Source organism: Sceloporus occidentalis, unplaced genomic scaffold, assembly GCF_023333645.1.
Source record: "Sceloporus occidentalis isolate IW3139 unplaced genomic scaffold, rSceOcc1.0.p SCAF_4, whole genome shotgun sequence".
In the NCBI taxonomy this organism is placed as follows: domain Eukaryota; kingdom Metazoa; phylum Chordata; class Lepidosauria; order Squamata; family Phrynosomatidae; genus Sceloporus; species Sceloporus occidentalis.
Window position 1 is genome coordinate 74,753,052 of NW_028316984.1, and position 20,594 is coordinate 74,773,645.

At 40.0% G+C, this 20,594-nt stretch overlaps 1 protein-coding gene across 16 annotated transcripts in view; it reads right to left on the reverse strand.

Annotated features, from left to right (window-relative positions):
- Positions 1-7,236: 7,236 nt before the first annotated feature.
- The window catches only part of BIN1 (bridging integrator 1), a 154,016-nt gene continuing 140,658 nt past the window's right edge, over positions 7,237-20,594 (reverse strand). For 12 of the 16 annotated variants that reach the window (XM_089520325.1, XM_089520322.1, XM_089520331.1 and 9 more), the window contains 4 exons: positions 15,926-16,036; positions 14,797-14,907; positions 9,833-9,934; positions 7,237-7,730 (listed from right to left, as the gene is read on the reverse strand). In XM_089520325.1, the coding sequence (XP_089376451.1) occupies positions 7,623-7,730; positions 9,833-9,934; positions 14,797-14,907; positions 15,926-16,036 (432 nt within the window). In that variant the 3' untranslated portion in view covers positions 7,237-7,622. The remainder of the gene's footprint in view (positions 7,731-9,832; positions 9,935-14,796; positions 14,908-15,925; positions 16,037-20,594) is intronic. The other 4 variants (XM_089520323.1, XM_089520332.1, XM_089520339.1 and 1 more) reach the window with 2 other exon arrangements.

The window sequence follows — 20,594 nt, forward strand, 5'->3', positions numbered from 1 at the left end:
CACAAAGCTCTTGTAATGGTCTTCCAAGACTTTTTGAATTTCACCATATTCTGAACTACATAATTTTTTGAAACAAAGACTATGACCACCTAGCAGCTGGAAATGTTTTTCTGTGGTAGTGAGGTGTTCTTTTAGAAGAGGAAGACTTCTCTTGTGCCTATAAAATCTAACCTATATAAATGATATTCAATACTTTAATGTCTTAGGGGCTCAGCAGACCACTCCTTTCCTCACAAGATGGGGGCCACAGCAAATACATGCTGTGGCTCCGATCTGACCTTTCTGTGGCACAAAAAGAAGCTCCAAAAAGCAGCTCCTTTTTGGGCCATGGAAAGAATGCCTTTGCTGCCACAGTGGCACTTTCCAGCACTCCTTTTGGCATGTTTCATCTGGCCACAGCACCAAAGGAGCGCTGCGATGCTGCCTGCCATGCGGTTTAGTGTCGGGTCTGTCGAGGCTCTTAGCTTCCAACATAAAATTATCCAATTTCCTTTTGGTATATGCACAGTCTACATTTTAGGCTCGGAGCTCTGAATGATAAGCCATGCCAAAAATATGTACATGGGGGACATTTTTGAGAAGGTAAAGCTCACTTGATTTCTTCAGAATTCAGGAGGCCTCAGAATGGTTATAGACAGTGCCTAATACTAAATAAATTTACTTTGATAGTAAGGTCCATTGAGGTCAAGGAGACTAAGTTATGAGTAGATGTATATAGGACTGCATAATCACCGTACACCTAATGCAGTTTGATTTTATTTTAGATATGGAAATTGCTAAGCTTCTAGGAAAAGCGTCTTATACTGTATAACTGAGCAGAGGATGTTGATCATTCTTGGTTTTGTTTAGAAAAAAAATCTTAAGAAACTTTGTACACATCAGTCAAACAACATAGCAATTATTTTTACAGGTTGAGTGTCCCTTATCTGGAATTCCAAAATCCAGAATTGTCCACAGGGGTGGCTGAGATAGTGACACTTTTTCGTTCTAATGGTTCAGTGTACACAAACTTTTGTGTTTAATGCACAAAATTATTCAAAATATTATGTATAAAATTACCTTAAGGCTGTACACAAAGGTGTATACAAGACATAAATAAAACTCATGCTTAGACTCGAGTCCCCCCTCATCGATATCTCATTTTGTACATGAAAATATTCCAAAATCCACACACAAAAAATTCAAACTCCCAAACATTTTTGGTTCCAAGCATTTCAGAAAAGAAAGGCTCAACCTGTACAACTTTCTCACTCATTTTCCTAATTTTACTTTCCCTTCCACAAGAGTGCAGCTGCAGCCTGATTAAAGAATCATTAGCTGATTGATTAATGGATTGATTAAATATGGAAATGGGTGAAAGCAATGGGCCAGATCCTGAATTTTTATTCCACTGGCAAGAACATCCCCATGGAAACCTTTATTTGAAACATTCCCACTCATGAACAGTGGGGGAAGAGATCTTCATAGACTCTCCCTGCTTTCTGCAGGCACTAACACTTCCATTGTGACTCCAAACAGTTAACGTGAGCATATTTTCAGGGAACACAGGAAAGCCCATGGAAAGAAGAAAGCCAGTTTGAACATTGGACCATGACTCTGGAGAGCAGGGTTCGAATCCCCACTCATCTATGGAAACCCACAGGGTGACCTTGGGTAAATCAGGAGAAGAAGGCAACGGCAAACCCTCTCAGAAGAAATCATGCCAAGGAAATCCCATGATAGGCTTGCCTTGTTGTTGTTGTTGCTGTGTGCTTCCAAGTCATTTTTGACTCATGGTGACCCCTTGGCAAGTTTCTTCAGGGGAGGTTGCCATTGCCATCCTCTGACAATGATAGTGTAACTTGCCTAAGGTCACCCAATGGGTTTTTATGCTCAAGCAGGGAATTGAACCCTGATCTCCACAGTCATAGTCCAACACTCAAACCATTATACCATGCTGGCTCTTTAGCTCGCCTTAGGTTTGCCATTACAGTCCACCCTTGCCTTACGCGGGGGATCCGTTCTGGACCCTGCTACGTAAGGCGAATTCTGCCTATGCTTGAGCCCCATTGAAAACAATGGGGCTCGTGTGCAGTGCGGCAGCGCACAGAGCGCCATGGGCGTGCGTGCCCATTCATTTGAATGGGATGCGTCGCCCCTTGCAACCTGCGCGCACCCTGCAGCTTGAGCACGTACGCTCAAGACTGCATAAAGCGTGCCCGCGTATAACGTGGGCGCACTGTAGTTGGAAATACTTGAAAAGAACACAACAACAAGCACAAATGGGATGGAGGTAACCGGCAATGACTGTCCCCCAATTCAGCCAGCAGAATTGCTCTTGTAAATCAAAAGCCTTCTGTTACTGGATAGAGCACTTCCATATACAGGAACCTTTTGCAAGATACTACCCAATATTTCTGTAGCAAGAAAAATACCTTGATTTACACAGGCTGCATCATAGCAGACATCATCTCAGAAGAGGCTTTTGTCATTTGTATAACACAGAATGCCTCTTTTATGATATTACTTGTTGCCTGCAATATTTTTATAAGCACTTGTATTATAAAAACAGCATTTATCTAGCTAACTGGGGCAACGTTTAGTCAACTGTATTTTTAATTGAATAGCCCAACCCATTCATCTCTGAAAGTCTAATTAAAAAATATTGAATTATGGTCAACCCTATATATCCACAGAGTTTTTATCCATGGAATCAAGCATCCATAGCTTGAAAATATTCCAAAAAGATATAAATTCCAAATAGCAAACCTTAATTTTGTTATTTTATATGAAGTACATCATTTCACTGTCATCGGTTTTAATGGGACTTAAGCATCCACGGATTTTGGTATCCACGAGTGGTCCTGGAACCAAACCTCAGCAGATAACACTATACAATACTGGGCTTGATGCCATTTATACTTTTATATCCTTGTACAATATCCAGGTCACACATAGCAATTAGTATTCTTTTTTTCAGTTGAATTATTCCCTCTTTATTGAGCAAATTTCTCCAGAAGCAAATTGAAATCAGTTTGAGAGACGAATTTCCCTATTGCAGCAATATAACAAAATTAAATGAGACCTGAGAACTACAAACTTATTAACCATTCTTTTCAAGGCCAAGCGCTATACCATTTTGTACAGCGTCAGAATACAGAATCAGTAAGGACATAATACAGTACTGGATGGCTGCTTTTCCACAACAAAATGGGGGTAAAATCAGAAACACTTTTATAACACTTGTCTGAAAACTGCAACACAAACATCAAGGAAAGAGACAACGAATTAGAAGTCAGCAAAAAATATATATATTGTATATATATATATGTGCACTAATAGCTAGAGAAGCAATATAAATTTCACATCTCAGCTGGAAATTATAATCCCATTGCCACCATCATTGCCAACACAGCTTTTTTTTTATTTTAAATCCACAAGTTTAGGTTTTTGTTGTTTCCTTTTTGCATAAAAAATAGATAGTACACTGATAGCTTCATTTGCTGGCTAAAAACATTTTTAGTTGATATTCCTTTAAAGGTGCTTCACAGTGTTTTCCTTGGAAGTAGGACAAATTGGTTTTACAAATACATAAGAATGGTCTTTAGGACAGGCTGTAAATGATACAAGAATAAGGATATGATGCAGTAACCATTAGCAGTGCCATCACTTACATGCTTGCAGTGAAGTAGTTGAAGGGCATGCCAATTCTAGAATACAGAGAAATTTAAATAATGGAAGTTTACCTAAAGGTTATCTCACTAAATCCAGAGTGTATTAATTATTTTTTCAAGTCACTTTTTAAAAAGTCTTTCTAATTTTGTAACAAAACTAGAGTCATTACACGAGAGACAGATTCAGTGGTTGTAAATGCATGTATAATTCCCTACCCCTACTTTATAAGACTCACACATCCAAAGTCCTTGGCTTTATGCCTGTACTCGAAAATTTAATCACTGTGGATAATGATGCATCTGCAATGCAAAACTGGACCAGAAACTTGTTACTGCATAAAAGAGAAGCCTCCCCTTTGGACTTGTCGTAAAAGGCTGTTGTACTCTCTCATTCTCAGTACAATGATCTCATGTGCATTTCAGTGCAAGAGAACTTAGCCTGTCCAAGAAAAACCCCTTCATATCAAGAAAATAAAATAAAATAAAGGAAAGGAAACAACATTGGAAACTTGCAGTGGAGAAATTGGAAACAAATGAACCCAGCTATCAAAGGATCTGAAGACCTCACTAGCTACATTAGCTAAAATATTAGTTATTCAAGTAAAATTTAAAGGACAACAGGATTCAGCTGTGTGGTGGGGGAACAACCTGTTGCTATTGATAGTAAATCTGTTCACTCGGAATACTGCCTAGCAATGTGCTTGCTCATAACAACAGACAGAACAACAAACAAGCAACATATGAAGCGATACAAATCCAATAACATAAATTAGAGCCATGGTTTTACACACTTTCATCCATGGGGAACTTTTCCATCTCAATTTGTGTTGTATCCAGTGCAACATGTTTACCCAGGGTGCACAACTCATTCAGAAGAACACAGGCCAGGCCTATAGGGACACCCTACAGTCCCAATTGGGAATATCCCCTAGAAAACAGCCAGTGTTCAACTGTAGCTCCACAATTGCAGGGGAAGATCAGTAGGCAGGCTTTCTCTCTTGAAGAAAATATTGCCCCCCTTTAATAGCATTTCTCACTGTGGAGTAGGGTTTTCCTCAAATACGCTGAAGCCCACTTTATTAAACAAAGGAGTACCATTTCCAAAGTGGCATTTTACCCTGTCGTGACTGAAAAGCAAGAAACTGCAATCTATTTCTCTTTTATTTAAGTAAGGTATGAATATATTTCATTGTTTTTCCCCAAGGCCTGATCCTTTGGCGCACCATACTAGCATGTGCTAACCACTGAATCAGGATGCATTCCACAGTGATCTTGTAATAGCAGAAAGTTTCAGCACAGTTGCAGCAGATGAAGACCTGTTTCTAGGGTAAATAGCTCATTTTGTCCCAACTAAAGCAGACCAAATGAATCAGTGTAACTTGGTAAATAAGCACTTATATAAACTCTATTAATTCTGTGGGTCTGCTTTCATTAGGATTGCTGTTAATTGCCCTCAAGTCAACCTCAACTCATGGCAAGCCCATGGATGAGACTTCTCCAAGACTCCCTGTCCTCCACTGTTCTGCTAAATTCCTGCAGGATCAGGCCATAGTCACTCTGACTGAGTCCCATCATCTGGTATGTGGTCTCCCTGTCCTACTACTCTCTACCTTTCTTAGCATTATTGTCTTTTCTAAATGAGTCATGCCATCTTGTAATGTGGCCAAAGTATGGCAGCCTCAATTTAGCCATCCTGGATTCCAGCGAGTTTAGCATCGATCTGTTCTAGAACACTAATAATCCATTAGGATTACCAAATAGATTTAAACCAGGAGTCAGAATTGTGTGGTCATCCAGATTAGAGATATGAACAGTACTTGTCCATATTCACATTCTTAATGATAAGAGTGTCTTGACACTCAAGAAAGCTGGCTGAAGAAGACAATCTGTGAAATTATTCACATTTCAAGGCTTTGTTGCAGAAAATTCATTACTATGGAAAATACAAATAGTTTTCTTGTGCAGAAAATATATATATTTACTGTGCATAAGTATTGGGCTTTGCACAGAAAATACATGCAGGAAGAGTAAATGTGCTTCTTCTGTACAGGACATTGTGTATTTATGTAAATTTCATAAATCTTAGAGAAATCACATGAATACATGGATTCTTGTGCAAAAAAAAACCCCATGTAGTTTTCCTGCATGTTTTCTGTGGAGGAAACAAGACCTATCTTTCATGCAGGAATCAATGTATTTGGTGCAAAAATACATACTTTCTGTACAAAATTACATCTTTGCAGCAAAACCATGGGTAGTTTTTTGTGGGTTTTTCGGGCTATGTGGCCATGTTCTATAAGAGTTTATTCCTGATGTTTCGCCAGCATCTGTGACTGGCATTCTCTGAAGATGCCAGCCACAGATACTGGTGAAACGTCAGGAATATACTCTTATAGAACATGGCCACATAGCCTGAAAAACCCACAAAAAACTATGGATGCTGGCCATGAAAGCCTTCCACTTCACAAAACCATGGGTATTTTGTGGAAATGAAACAAAATCTCAATGCATAAACAGTATGCAAAAATTGCACAGAACCACTCACATTCTCACAGAGAAGGGAGAAAATTGATGAAAATACTCAATCTTGTATTTGCGAAGTGGAGATTTGCATTCCTATTTGAGATGTTGGACTGCAACTCCCAGCACTCCTTGTTATGGGCTGTACTGACTAGAAAAGCTGGAGTTGCAATCTAGCAACATCTGGATGACTACAGAAACCCCATCCCAATTTAGGCCTAGACAAGGAACAGCCTCCATATCTCACTTATCTGGACTGCTAGAAAGCATCTCATCACACAGTCATCTACCTTGATAAAACTAAAAAGACTGACCATAATAACTGTTTATAATGAAGCACCAACTAGCAGGCTGGCACAGAATATTCTTATAACTAGATCAGCACTCAAGCTGACTGACACATTCACCAACTACAAATGGGATAAAACAGATGGATAAGGGTTTGCCTACAGTTGTTCAAAATACAGAGGAAACACACTGGAAGCAAATGTGTGTTGTTTTTTTGCTGCCAATGTTGCCTCAAGTGGAAACAAATATGCAATAACATGTTATTTTCCTCATTTGGTTGCTGTTATCTTTCTACCCCTTCTTGTAAAATACAGCTGGATTTAGAAATAGCTTCTGCTCATTCTAAGTTCAGTTTAACAAATAAGCAATAGATTATTGATTTTAAAAACATAAAGCTATGTTTATATTTTTGCAGTGTTCTTTACAGGGCAAAAAGGTGCCATTGTAATAGTTTAATTCATGTCTTTGAAGCAGTTTCGTATCAGGCCTAGCTTCCTCATTTTTCTTTTAGATACAGTATATACTCAGTGGTGACTTTGTTTGCTGTTCAATGTATAAAATCACAGTTCTTATTAGACTTTTCCAAAGGAAGAACATCACACTCACGCACGCACACACGCACACACATATACATAATCATAATGTGTGAACACTGTACACTAAATATTTCTTTTCAACAGCATGATAGGCATCGGGTTTATGCAGCAGGTTTGAATAATTTGCAGGGTCTGAAATCCAAGGGATGCCACATAAGCAACATCAGCCACAAGACGGGTTGACTGCACCTTCCCACAAGGTAAACTTTATTGTGTAATTTCAATTAGTAGTTAGTATTTCACAATTTATACTGCTGAACACACCTTAATTCCAATTCACACAAAATTACTGCTTGGTGACCAACTTTCTGAACACCAGCACTTTTCAAAGGAAAAGGAAAAAGGACCGCTTTCAACCTGTCTTTCTTTATTGCCTATATATTTGATAACAACGCTTTTGAATTCAATGTACTTCTAAAACACTGTTTTCTGTGACGAATCCAACTTTTAGGCTTTTGTTCCTTTAAAATTCTCTCTATTATTTTTAGACTTCCCCCCAGGGGAGAGGGGTGAAAACACATCATGCTTCCTTGCTGAAGAGAAGCCAGATAGGAGCCTCAGGATTTCACTGCACTCTCTCTGTGAAATTCTCTGGGAAAACTCCTCGACACTGGTCAAGCTCTTTGTGCTGAAGCCAGTCAGTTTCTTTCACACCCATCAGCCAGCCTTCATCCTGCCAAAGTGAAAGATGGAAGAAGAGAAAGAGTATTTTGGATTCTGTTCTATTTCCACAGTTTTGAATGATGACTGTACTTCTCTTGCATATAGCTATGCTATAAATTAGAGATTGTACATTTTAACACTCCCAATTAACAACTATGGATGTCCCCCAAAACACACTCACACACTCCTGTGTTCTTCACTAGTCAGTTAAAAACAGCACTCCATGTATTCAATGAAAGGTAATATCATAATAAACTTACTTATTCTTAAGGGGTTCTGCCACTTTTTAGTTATCTTGGGTAAATTATGTTTCCTGCTCTCCAGTTTTATGTTATTTTAGCCAGTCTTGCTAGCCATTTGACCAGCTATCTGAAGATGAAATTATCTGGAAGCATGTGTTTAGGATTTTGGTATTGTAATCCAATGCCCATAAGTCTCTTCAGTCCAAATACTTTTGCTAAATGTACTTGTGGATTGTAACCTGACCATCTTCTATTCTGTGTGCAATATGAACATACTAATATAGATCTGTACACCCATAGATCAGAACAAAGTGTTTCACCTTGATTGAAAGCAAAATTATATTGTGCCTAGGTTCTTGACTGCATTCCTGCAAGAGAACAAAAATAAAACTTCTCTTTCTTTTCAGCAGACTAGTGGATGTTTGAATCCCAAGTCTGGATACTAGTAAGCTGTGCTTTGAAAAAAGGGAAGAGATGTGACAAACAGATATGTTGAGGGTAATCTGATGGTACTTATGGATGATGCCACAGAGGAGAATGAAAAATGCTGAATGGACGAGACATTTTTTTAACAGAAAGTCCGTCTTATATACAAAGCATACATGGAAGCTCCACCCAAGCTGTTCAGAAGAGATCTATCACTATTCATTATTTGTAAAGATCTTCAGTGTTACCAAACTATTCCAGAGCTTGGAGCACTGCCTAATATTTGTTGTAACAATACCACTATTGTGATTGGTTCCAACCCCCCAGCCTACAAGCACATCATCCAGAGGTGTTGTAAGGTCTATTTAGACCCAAGAGTCATTCTAACTGCTTTTGAGCGTGGACTGCAATAGACAAGAGGAGGAAGGCAGTCCTTGGAGAACAACTTACCCAGCTACACTTATAATGTAGTATTATGTGGGAAGATATGGATTTTGTTTAAAATAGAAATACAGTCTAAATTAAAGGCCATTTAAGAGTAACACTGGTTAAAAAAATATTCAAAATTCCATATTTTTTTCATTTTATGATGGTTTGCCTTTGTGTTGTTTTTAAAAAAGCAACGAATATACTTCCTCTGTCTCTTTGAACAGAGCACCATCTACTGGAGAGCTTATTTATGTCAACAGAAAACTATTCCTGGCATGTAAAGCGGCTGTTACATCACTAAGGCTTTGATACATAAATATAATAGCCACAGAGCCTCATCTCTGTTTCCTCTTATGTATGAAGAAAATCAAGTCAACATGGATAGTGAGAAGATTCAGAGGCTTTTTAGGCCTCAAATGGCCTCATAAATAACAATTGTTTGCATAGTTCATGATGTGAACCTCAGGTATGACAGCAAATGTGTATGCCATGCTCCAAAATTCTAACTAGAACCAAAGGTTTTTCCTTGCGCTTTCCTTCTATTGCATTTGCTGGAGTGAAACTAATGCTTTCAGTTTATCATGTGGCTTATTTTAATTTATCTTGTGCCTAAGGAAAATTGATCACACTCATCTCCTCTGCACACTTAATTATCTCCCCATTGAGCCAAGGACCAAACAGATTGTTATTTGGAAGGCTAGGGCTTTTTTCTATGTATCATCATACCCATTGTTAGGTTAAACTGAAGCTTTATCACAGAAATGGCAAAGCAAAATGGACATCAGAACCCAAGTTTTCTTGGTCCAGGTCCAAGAAGAATACAGTAACCTGACAATGAGTATGGTTTGCAGTAAAATCCTAATCTTCTAAATAACAATCTGTTGAATCTTCTTTGAATTGGATTGCCTAGAAACTCTCTTGTTTCTGTGCCTCAATGGAGGATAACTGTATGTGTTCTCTATTACTATACCACACAGGTTAAAAAACAAGCAAGAGACCGATGTGATCTCCATACCTGCTCCTCGGGGTTGTCAAATGGAATCACCAGAACAACATCCCCAGCCTTCAGCTGCAGCTCGTCGCTGTCAGTAGCAGCATAGTCATGCATAGCTTGTACCTGCAAAGGGATAACAACTCCAGTGAAGAGTAGGAAACTCGTTGGAGATATTGCCACATATCACAAACAAGGGCTGTTTCACTTTAACAGAGCTCTGCCTCACTGATGCAGCAAACAAATGTGTAAATTGTTATCAGGAGACTATTCCACTTCTCCTTGTCCTGTAAAGCATTTGAACTGGGAAAGTTTGTGGTAGGACCTTTGCAGGCCCAGTTGGTGAGGACTCAGGAGACAGCCTTCTCTGTATCTGCTCCCAGTTGACTCATTCCTTGCTTTCTTTCCACCAACAGGTGAAAACATTTTTATTTAGGCAGGTTTTTGAATTGTGAATTTGATGGAACTGTAGTCTCTATAGAATCATAGCATAATTGAGTTGGAAGAGACCACAAACGCCATCCAGTCCAACCCCCTACCATGCAGGAAATCCAAATCAAAGCATCCCCAACAGATGGCCATCCAGCCTCTGTTTCAAGACCTCCAAGGAAGGAGGCTCCACTATACTCTGAGGGAGTGTGTTCCATTGTCAAACAGCCCTTACTGTCAGGAAGTTCTTCCTAATGTTGAGGTGGAATCCCTTTTCCTGTAGCTTGCATCCATTGCTCCGAGTCCTAGTCTCTGGAGCAGCAGAAAACAAGCTTGCTCCCTCCTCAATATGACATCCTTTCAAATATTTAAACAGGGCTATCATATCACCTCTTAACCTTCTCTTCTCCAGGCTGAACATCCCCAGTTCCCTAAGTCATTCCTCATAGGGCATGGTTTCCAGACCCTTCACCATTTTAGTCGCTCTCCTTTGGACACGCTCCAGTTTCTCAATGTCCTTTTTAAATTGTGGTGCCCAGAACTGGACACAATATTCCAGGTGGGGCCTGACCAAACCAGAATATAGTGGCACTATTACTTCTCTTGATCTAGACACTGTACTTTTATTGATGCAGCCTAAAATTGCATTGGCATTTTTAGCTACATCGCACTGTTGACTCATGTTCAACTTGTGGTCTACTTGGACTCCCAGATCCCTTTCACACATAGTATCGTTCAGCCAGGTGTCGCCCATCCTATATCCTATAAAGTACTTTAACTGTTTTCTAGCATGCTTTTAATAACAGTAGTATTTCATTCCTTTTTAACTTTTGTATATTAGTGTTTTATTTGTACAGTGCATCCTTCCCTTATGCAGGGGATCCATTCCAGACCCCCCCCCCCCACGCAAGAGAAAAATGCGTATGCTCGAGCCCCAGCAGGGCGCGTGCCACAGGCACACACCCCATTACTACTTGCTGGCGTATTAAGGCTTCTTCCGGCGCGGACTTCTAGCATATGCTGGAAGCCATGTAAGAGGCGCCCATGTATAATGCTGGCACACTGTACTGTATAAATCTCTGTAAGCTGTATTGAATCCCTTTTGGGAGAAAGTCAGGATATAAATTTAATTAATTAATTTTAAAGGATGATTATCAATAAAATTAAGCAATAAGCAGAGACTCAAATGATTATTTTGCTGGTTAGTTGAACATGTTTATTAGAAAAACATGCATCTGAAGCAGTGAATGACTTACAAGGGAATCTAATCTCATATCTATTGTGCTGAAATATTTAGCTGGTATTTTGAAGACAAGATTGGGAATGGATAAAATTGGGGAAGACAGGCCCAGAGAGTAGGGTTTGCATATTTTCTTTCAGGATTATCTATATTTCCCTTTATAATGCAAAACCTGGTCTCAAGTACACAAATCTGCTTTCAGACGAATCTCATGACCCCACATGCATGGCTTCAAACATGCCCTTTTATGAGTTATTTTTTCTTTCTCCCATTTACAATCCAGTACAGCATCAAAAAGAAGATTGGCCATCTGTAATATGGGGAAAGAATAGCAACACATCCAGCACTCCAAAGAGCAATCTTGTTGTAAGGAATGGGCAGAATATTTTAAAATATTTGAAAAATAGTAAATAAACACACACACACACACACAAAAACACATTTTTCTGATGTCACAGACCCCTGATGAGAAAAGTCCTGGAGTGACAGGAATCTTCACTGGTCAGGTTTTAGTCTGCACAAAATTCTTATATGGTTGTTTTCTGCATAAAAAAGCCTTTTTCCACTTAGAGAAATAGCATTTTCTGTGTAGAAAATCATATTTCTAATATTTCTACCCAGATATATTATTTTTTTGCACAGAAAACCCTGTCTCCTGCACAGAATATTCTGTTGAATTCTGGAAAATCAGTATGCAAAGGGATCTTCTCACACCTTTGAAACTAACTGAAAGAAAGAAGCTTGTAGCTTGAGCTTTTGTACACTTGAGCCTATTTCCTCAGATGCATAGAATGGAGTGGAGAGTCAAGAGACAGACCTATATAAACTGGTTGTGTGTGAGAATGTCAATTGAAATTCAAAATGTTATGGGTATGGTGATGAGGTGGCAAGTTCAGTTTTAATGATGGTCATTGGGGGACTAGGCAGCAGGAAGGATGCTTCCTAAAGCCAAGGAGAGCAGATAACCATAAGAATGATTGTTGGAATGGAGTGTGAGAAACAGAGAGATGTGATTAACTGGTCAAGATGATGGGGGTCATGAGAATGTGGGTTAGATAGTCTTGAAATGTGTGTAGTGTGCCAGAAAACTATTATCTGTGTTTAAGCCACTGCTCATGGACTATAGTCCATAGATACATTCCTATTCTGCTATTTCTCTTTCCAATCTTCCTTTGTAGTTCTTTTGTTCAAGGACTGGTGTTCTGAAGTCTGAAATGGAATGCCCAAGAAGACTGAAGTGTTGAAGAATATTCTGTAATTTGGCACCTATTTTGCAGAAAAATTGCATATAAATACAGTGGTTCCTTCCATTATGGACCCCCCCGTGTAAGGGAAATTCAGCATATGCTCGAGCCCCCATTAAAGCCAATGGAGCTTGTGCTCACAGCGGCACATGCACGCCAATGGCGCACACCCCATTACTCTTTCCAGGGCGCGGCACCGCTTCCAGCATATGCAAGTGCACTGTAATGTGCATAGAAAACAGCCTTTTCTGTACAGAAAACATTTTTTGTGCTGAAAACAAGGGGTTCAGCTGTTTCAGATCTAACCTAACCAACAGGGATGATATGGTTAAAGGGGTGGAGGTAGTGGGATCCTTAGGAGGAAGTGATCATGTTCTCCTGGAGTTTGTTATATAGTGGAAAGGGAAAGCCAAGCTTGGTTAGACACACATTCTAGACTTTAGGAAAGTTGATTTCAATAAACTTAGGGAAATACCGGGTGCAGTCCCATGGCCAGGAACACTAAAAAAAAAGAAAGGAGTTCAGAAAGAATGGGAGTTCCTTGAAAGGGAGATACTGAAGGCATAACTTCAAACAGTTCTAATAAGGAGGAAAATGGGTGGTGTCTCAAGAATCCAGGATGGATGACTAAAGAACTTTCAACTGAGCTAATTTTAAAAGGAAAATGTATAAAACATGGAAAAGGGCAGGAGATTATCAAAGAGGAATTCAAACAAATAGCTAGCAAGTGTTGGGGGAAAGTCAGAAAAGTTAAAGGGCAGGCTTGCTAGAGAGATTAAGAACAACAGAAAGGGCTTTCTTGGTTATGTCCATAGCAAAAGGAAGAGGAAAGAAATATTAGGGCTATTGCATGAAGATGGCAAAATGCTAACAGAGGACAGAGAAAGGGCAGAACTACTCAACACGTTGCCTCAGTCTTCTCACAAAAGGAAAATGGTGCTCAGGCTGAGAACAATGAATAAGACAATGCAGTAGGGGAAATGTAGCACAGAATAAGTAGAGAGGTACCGGTAGTACAGGAATACCTGGTCAATCACAATAAATTCAAGGCATCATTGCCAGATGAACTATATCCAAGGGTATTAAAAGAGTTGGCAAATGTAATTTGAGAGCCACTGCCAATAATATGAACAGCAAGTAAGCTAATTTGCCCCCAACAGTCTGGGTACTCATTTTAGCGACCTGGGAAGGATGCAAGCCTGAGTCGAGCTTGGGCCCTTTTGCTGGTCTTGAACTCGCAACCTTGTGGTTTTGAGTGAATGGCTGCAGTACAGGCATTTAACCACTGCGCCACCAGGGCTGTGATAAGGATCTAGACTCCTAGTAGACCACAAGTTAGACATGAGTCAACAATGTGATGCAGCAGCTAAAAAAGACAATAAAATTCTAGGCTGCATTAAGAGAATTATAGTGGCTAGATTGTGGGAAGTTACAGCGCAACTCTGTTGTGCTTTTGACAGGCCTCACCTGGAATACTGTGTCCATTTCTGGGCACCACAATTTTAAAAGGGTGTTGACAAGGTGGAGCATGTACAGAGGAGAGCAACTCAATTGGTAAAAGGTCTGGAAACTATGACCTATGAGGAGAGAATTGGGGAGCTGGGTATATTTAGCCTGGAAAAGAGACGATTAAGAGGTAATATGATAGCCCTGTTTAAATATTTGAAAGGATGTCATACTAAAGATGGAGCAAGTTTGTTTTCTGCAGCTCCAGAGAACAGGACCGAGAGCAATGGGTTGAAACTACTGGAAAAGAGATTCCATCTCAACATTTGAAGAACCTCCAGACAGTAAGAACTATTTGACAGTGGCATAGGCTGCCTTGGAGTGTGGCAGAGTTTCCTTCTTTGAAGATTTTAAAAAAGGGGCTGGATGGCCATCTGTTGGGGGTCCTTTGATTGTGTATTCTTGCATGGCAAGAGATTTGACTGGGTGGCCCTTGTAGTCTCTTCCAATTCTGTAACTCAATGCCTTCAGTTTTACTGGGATAAAATTCTTGATTTTTAATGCAATGCATCCTTGGGTCCCTGGCTAGGATGAATGTATTCAGAAGAGTCCTGACCAAACACACTTACCTTAAAAAGGAAACCTGGTGGCATGTCAGCTCTCTCGGAGGGAGCTCCACTCTCCACAGTTCCATTGATGGTGGCTGGGAAAGTCTCCACAACTACAGCAGGCAGAGAGCTCTAAGGAAAGAAGAGAAAGGAGGCCAAAAAGCAGGGCTGCATTTTTTTAAATAAAGGGTCTTGTTTGAGGTCTTGCTTGAGAAAATAAATTGAGAGGCCCACTATACAGCTGCATTCATTCACCCCAGGCATACTAGCCAAACATCCTTAATTTTAAAAATTCAGGTGCCAGGGCTTTGACTTCTTTTTCCTCCATGCCATTGAGGTTATGACTTATGGCCAAGAATAACCACTGATGTAAGGGAAATGATTACAAGAATGGATTTTAAAAAAAAAAGAAGAAGAAGGAAAGCACATAAGGTGGTAAATATTAGTAGGATATCAGGGTGTATAAAGATTAATGGGGAAAAACAAGAGGCTCTGCCACAAGGGTGTAAAGAGGGATAGGTTAAAAACAGATAGAAGTCTCCCCTCCTTCAACTATAATTGGTTGTCATGTTCCTCTTGGATGCTGCTAACCTCTGCATTCTTGGCATTCTCCTTCACATAAGCTAAAAACTCCCTTCAAACTTGCAAGGGCAACAAATGACTTGTCTCTGGCCAGATCTTTCAGCTTACGTTGTGTGTTCAGTACTGTTTCAAAACCACAGCCTTCATAACTTGCCTGGAGGGATCTGTCACAGCAGACATAGACTGCTGGGCCACACATACTGTAAAAGAGCTAGGGTGATAAATGGGAACTGAAGAGATCAGTGGAGATACCATCCTTCCAAATTCACTCTGACTGCACTGCTACTGCTGTGTGCTTGGCTGTTTGTGTCAAGACAAAGGTTTCCTTCCTTGTGGAAGGCCATATATGGATAATCAATGAACCTTGTTCCATAATCCCAAGCAAGCAAGCCAAGTCCCTCTACCAGGGATACTCTTCATGTAGCATGACATGAACAGCTAAAGCTAGGATACTCCAACTCCACCCAGCTCACATCTGACTGTGTGACAAGAGTAAAGAGCAATTGAGCTAGGATGCCAGTCTAGGCCAGCATGAGAAGAGATTGAAACCCCAACCCCTCTCCCTTGCCTGCGGTCTTACTGAGGCAGATCCTGAGTCAGTTTCGGTTTTAGTTGCTTCAGCTCCAGCTGCTGCTTCTTTGCCAGCTGCCTCAGCACCAGCAGGAGTGGCTTCTGTGGACTGCAACACAAAAGCCAGTTAAACTCCTTGAATCCCCCAACATACCTGGGAGAGCATCTGTTGAGAATGACTGCATTTTTACAACTCATCTGAACTGTGAGTTGCTGCCCACTGTAGAAATAATGCAGTTGGACAATTTTTAAATGCTGTAGCTCCAGCCTATGGAATCCTGGAATTAGTAGTTTTACAGGGTCTTTAGGCTTCGCTGCCAAAGAGTGCTGGTGCCTCAAAAACTACAGATCCGAGGATTCTGTAGGATGGAGCCATAGTAAAGTGGTGTCAACTGCATTATTTCTACAATGTGGATACATCCAAAGGCTCATCACAGTACCCCTGTGTTAGGCATTCATGACTGTCTTGTGTAGGTTAAGCCCATCTGCCTCTGAAGTATTTTTATACATGAGGTTTAGAGAAGCTGAGGCTTTTCTGCACGAGTCTTCTCCTGCACTATTTGTTTGGACCTGAGTACATATGGAAGTGAAAGGAGAGGCAAGGTTGTTATAATGCAAACAGTTCCAACTAGTGAAGTTTTATAATATATATATTTGCATTACTAAGACACTGGGGAGAAAAGAACTATTTGAAAATCTCACATCTGAAAATATACTTGGTTGTTTTTGTTTTTCATTTTGTCCCTTTCCACTGCTGGCCCTGTCCTTCAAACATGGGGCAGGAGAATGCCCAAAAGTTGTTACACTTTTACAGGGTCTGTTCATTTTGCATAATATCTGCTTGTAGACAAATAATGTGTTAAAAATTCCATTTTGACTTGAATAAAATATTGAAATAGGGCTGACAGACAAACTCCTGCTGAGAAGACAGAGAAATGAAATAAAGATACAATGAACTTTGTTATTGTGCATAAATGTCCTTACAATAAACAGAACCTGTCTTTAAGGCAAAGGATAACCAACTGATGCATAAACCTGGAGTTCACAGTTCTAACAAAACAACAAAAAAGGAGGTAGCCAGATATCAAAATGGAGTAAACCCTGCTGATCAATTATACTACAAAAGCATGAGCAGAATTAATGGCAGATGGTGAAAATTATGAATTGGCTCCCTCACCCACTGGAAATAATATGTATGCTGTTGAAGGCTGCCACCACTTGGCCACTAGGGGAAAAGCTAGCAAGAATCCATTCAGTCTGGTGTTTCTTCACAGTCAACTAGGGATTATACCAAGGCTGAAGAACTATTTTCACCCCAATGGCCAAATCCAGTTTCAATACAGTTCTTGGTGGAACGTATTCCAGTGGGCAGAAACAACATCAAAAGAGTGAGACCAAAAATCCAGTATACATTTGGCCCTCCATTTTCACAGGGGATCCATTCGGGCCCCCCCTCCCCCGTGCATGAGGCCTGGGCACGTGCGCTATTGAAAATAGCAGAGGTCGCCCTTCATATTCAAGGTCCCAGATCTCAGATCTGTGAGTTAGGAGGGGTGATTGTATTTTTAGCTTAAAGTTTCTACTGACAGCAACTGGGAAATGTATTGTAATATTTTATGAATTAGGAGGGGGGGGGGTGGAATGAAACAACTAGGAAACAATCACTTGATGCTGTCATGATGGTGGGGACATGGACAGAGAGCCAAATAGGGACTCCATGAGGATCAGACTCAGTCCCCTGGGTTCACCACCTTTGCTTCATTGTATTTGCAATTTTAGCAGCATTTTATTACAGTTCTAGACAAGAAAGATTGATAATATGATAATGGATCCTATTGAAAAGGGAGGCAGAAGCACAATTAGCAAGTGGTGCTTCAAGGCACAAATAGGGAAACTGTGGCCCTTCAGATATTATTGAACTCCAACTCCCATCAGCTCTAGCCAGCATGAACAATTATCAAGACCTCAGTATCTAGAGGTCATAGCCTCCCAACTCCTGCACTAAGACAAACCTGGTACTGTCCTGGAAGAGGTTAAAAAGTACCTCATATGACAACTGAACTACGGAATGAACCATATTTCTCCTTTTATAATGGCCTACCCCAGTGATTCCCAACCCTGGGACCCTAGATACGCTTGTCCTACAGCTTCCCTGACTATTGGCCATATGGCCAATGGCATCTGGAAGTAGAGATCCAACAACATCCGGGGGCCAAGATTATGAACAACCATTCTAGTCAATTTGGTAACAAGATGCAAACAGCACAGAAGATTCAAAACCCAATTTCATGTGTGCTTCTTCAGAGATCTGTCTCACTGTGTTCAGGTTACAATATGCATCAGACTGCATTCTTATTGTCATATATAATGCCTGTTATGTGGAGAAAGCAGGCAGAAATTTCCAGATGTCTTACAAAAACAGCAAATGCATTCTTGTGACTCTCATTCCATCTATCAATCTCCTTCATGCCCACAGCCCAGAGTAGCTGCAGGTTTTGAATAGCTGAACCCTAGGGTGATTTCTCTCAGCCCTTGGCTGCATCAACATTGTAAAACCTGACCAATGATCACTAATGTCAGCAGCATGCACTGACCTCAGAACAGATTGGAAAACTGCATTTGATTGTTCTTATCCCAAGTTGCTGAAGTGGCGATCAAGTACGATGGCTGATCTGTGCTGAGTTTAATAAGTACCTGGTTTTATATAACTTTCAGCACTGGGAGATTATGGGAAACTGTCAGACTGAGTTAATGAAAAACTGAAACTAGTACAGCCTTATGATGAAACCCCTGTAAGCAGGTTCAGGGGAACATTCTGCTTAATATCGTTTGGCCGCACTTTCACCATTGGGGTTTATTCGTGAAATTCAGTTTTCAGTGTTCACATACCAGATTTTTTTTTTTAAAAAAAGATTTTCTCTGAAGGAAGTCAGACTTACAAATCATCTTTTAATCTTCCTATCTTTTGTGTCTCAGCTATGAACAGGCCCACAGATAAGACCCAGAGATTCTGTCATCCCAACCTTCTTCTGGCCTTCCCTTTTCATGTTCCAAGATTCCCGATTCTTTCTGATGCTCAGAATTTATTATAACTGAGCATATTTAAATCTCTATAGTTTAATAGTAGTTTATAAAAATTAACCAGAAGTGTTTTGGCTATTCAATAATGTATTTACAAGAATTACACCTCACTTACATTTCCCTTAATTGTGATGTCTATTTTTATTAGACTTAAGCTATCCCAGTTTAAAACTGGAGTTCTGTATAATGGTGGGATAAAAATTAACTAGATGCATAGACACAGAATAGATAAAACTCATGTCTATGGGTCTGTCTCTTCAGAGGTATTTTACCTTAACTACAACTGAAACACAACCATTACAATTTTTCCTCAAAAATTGCATAATGCTTTGAGAACTATACCTCAAGGTATGCCATTTAAAATCTGATCACACTCAGGAAAGGCCTTTAAAAATTCATTTTAATTTACATCCATGGCTGATGTGTCTTGTTCTGGTCCCAACTAAAAAGTTCAGCTCCTTAACCTAATTCTTCCTCCTTTTCTATATTGTGTACCATAACTATGTGCCATGGTAATTACCTTCACTTAAAAAACTGGCACTTTTAAAAGCTTAATTTGGCACTTACAATAATCACCTATAGGAAAAAAATCACAGGCTTGAACCTGGAGGACCTGAGCAGAGAGGTTGAGAATAGGGGGTCTTCAAGATGTGTGATTCATAGGATCACATAGGTTGAGGTCAACTCAAAGGCAATTAACAACAATAGCAGCAGCAGCAGCAACATGAAACCATTAGCGAAACTGATATTTCCGTGATCTTGTCATTCTCTCTGGAGACCACTGAGTGAACTGTGAAGGAAAGTTGAACAGGTGCTCACAGCTAACAGAATTTACTACCAGACTCAGTGTGAATGGTGTTCTCTGTGTCAGTGGGGCAAGAGAAATCCATTCTGGGTGTTAATCTGGATTTCAATAGCACTTTGAAGGTGCTAAACTCTATTCCCAAAGTAGATTCAGCACCTTGGACAGTATCTTTAAGGCACAAGGTAAAACCCAGAGCAGTTTCAACATTCTGCCAATGTAGAAATTACCAGTTGCTTCTATCAGACTTCTTTAATGACATCATAGGAAGCTGCCAGGTCTATCTCCCCAGTATGCTGATTATCTTTCTTTGTATCTGTTTTAGTGGCTTTAAGAACATGCCACTTACCACCATGAATTTCTGCTTTGGCAAGTTTGAAGTGTTGGCTATAATGATAATTTAAGCATATCTGAATGGTACATGATACAGGACAGTTATCCTGCTGCAAGAGGAAACAAATAGGAGGCATTTCAAAATATCAAACTGTTAACTTCGATATATGCTCTGGAGCTCAATGTTCATAACAAGAGCCCTGAAGGAGCAGAACCAAGGACCTTCTCATCCAACATCCTGCTTTACACAGTTACCAACCAGCAGCAGAACAGAAGATTCCTGGTTCTAGCCCCAGTTTCTACTGGCATGAGAAGTGTTTGTGAGAAGTATACATGCACTTGTTCCCAGAATTTGACAATATTCTTCAGTGGTCTTCAGACTCATAAAACACAATTCTAAATCTCTTCCATATACAGCATACAATCAGCAGTTGGATCCCACCCCCCTGCT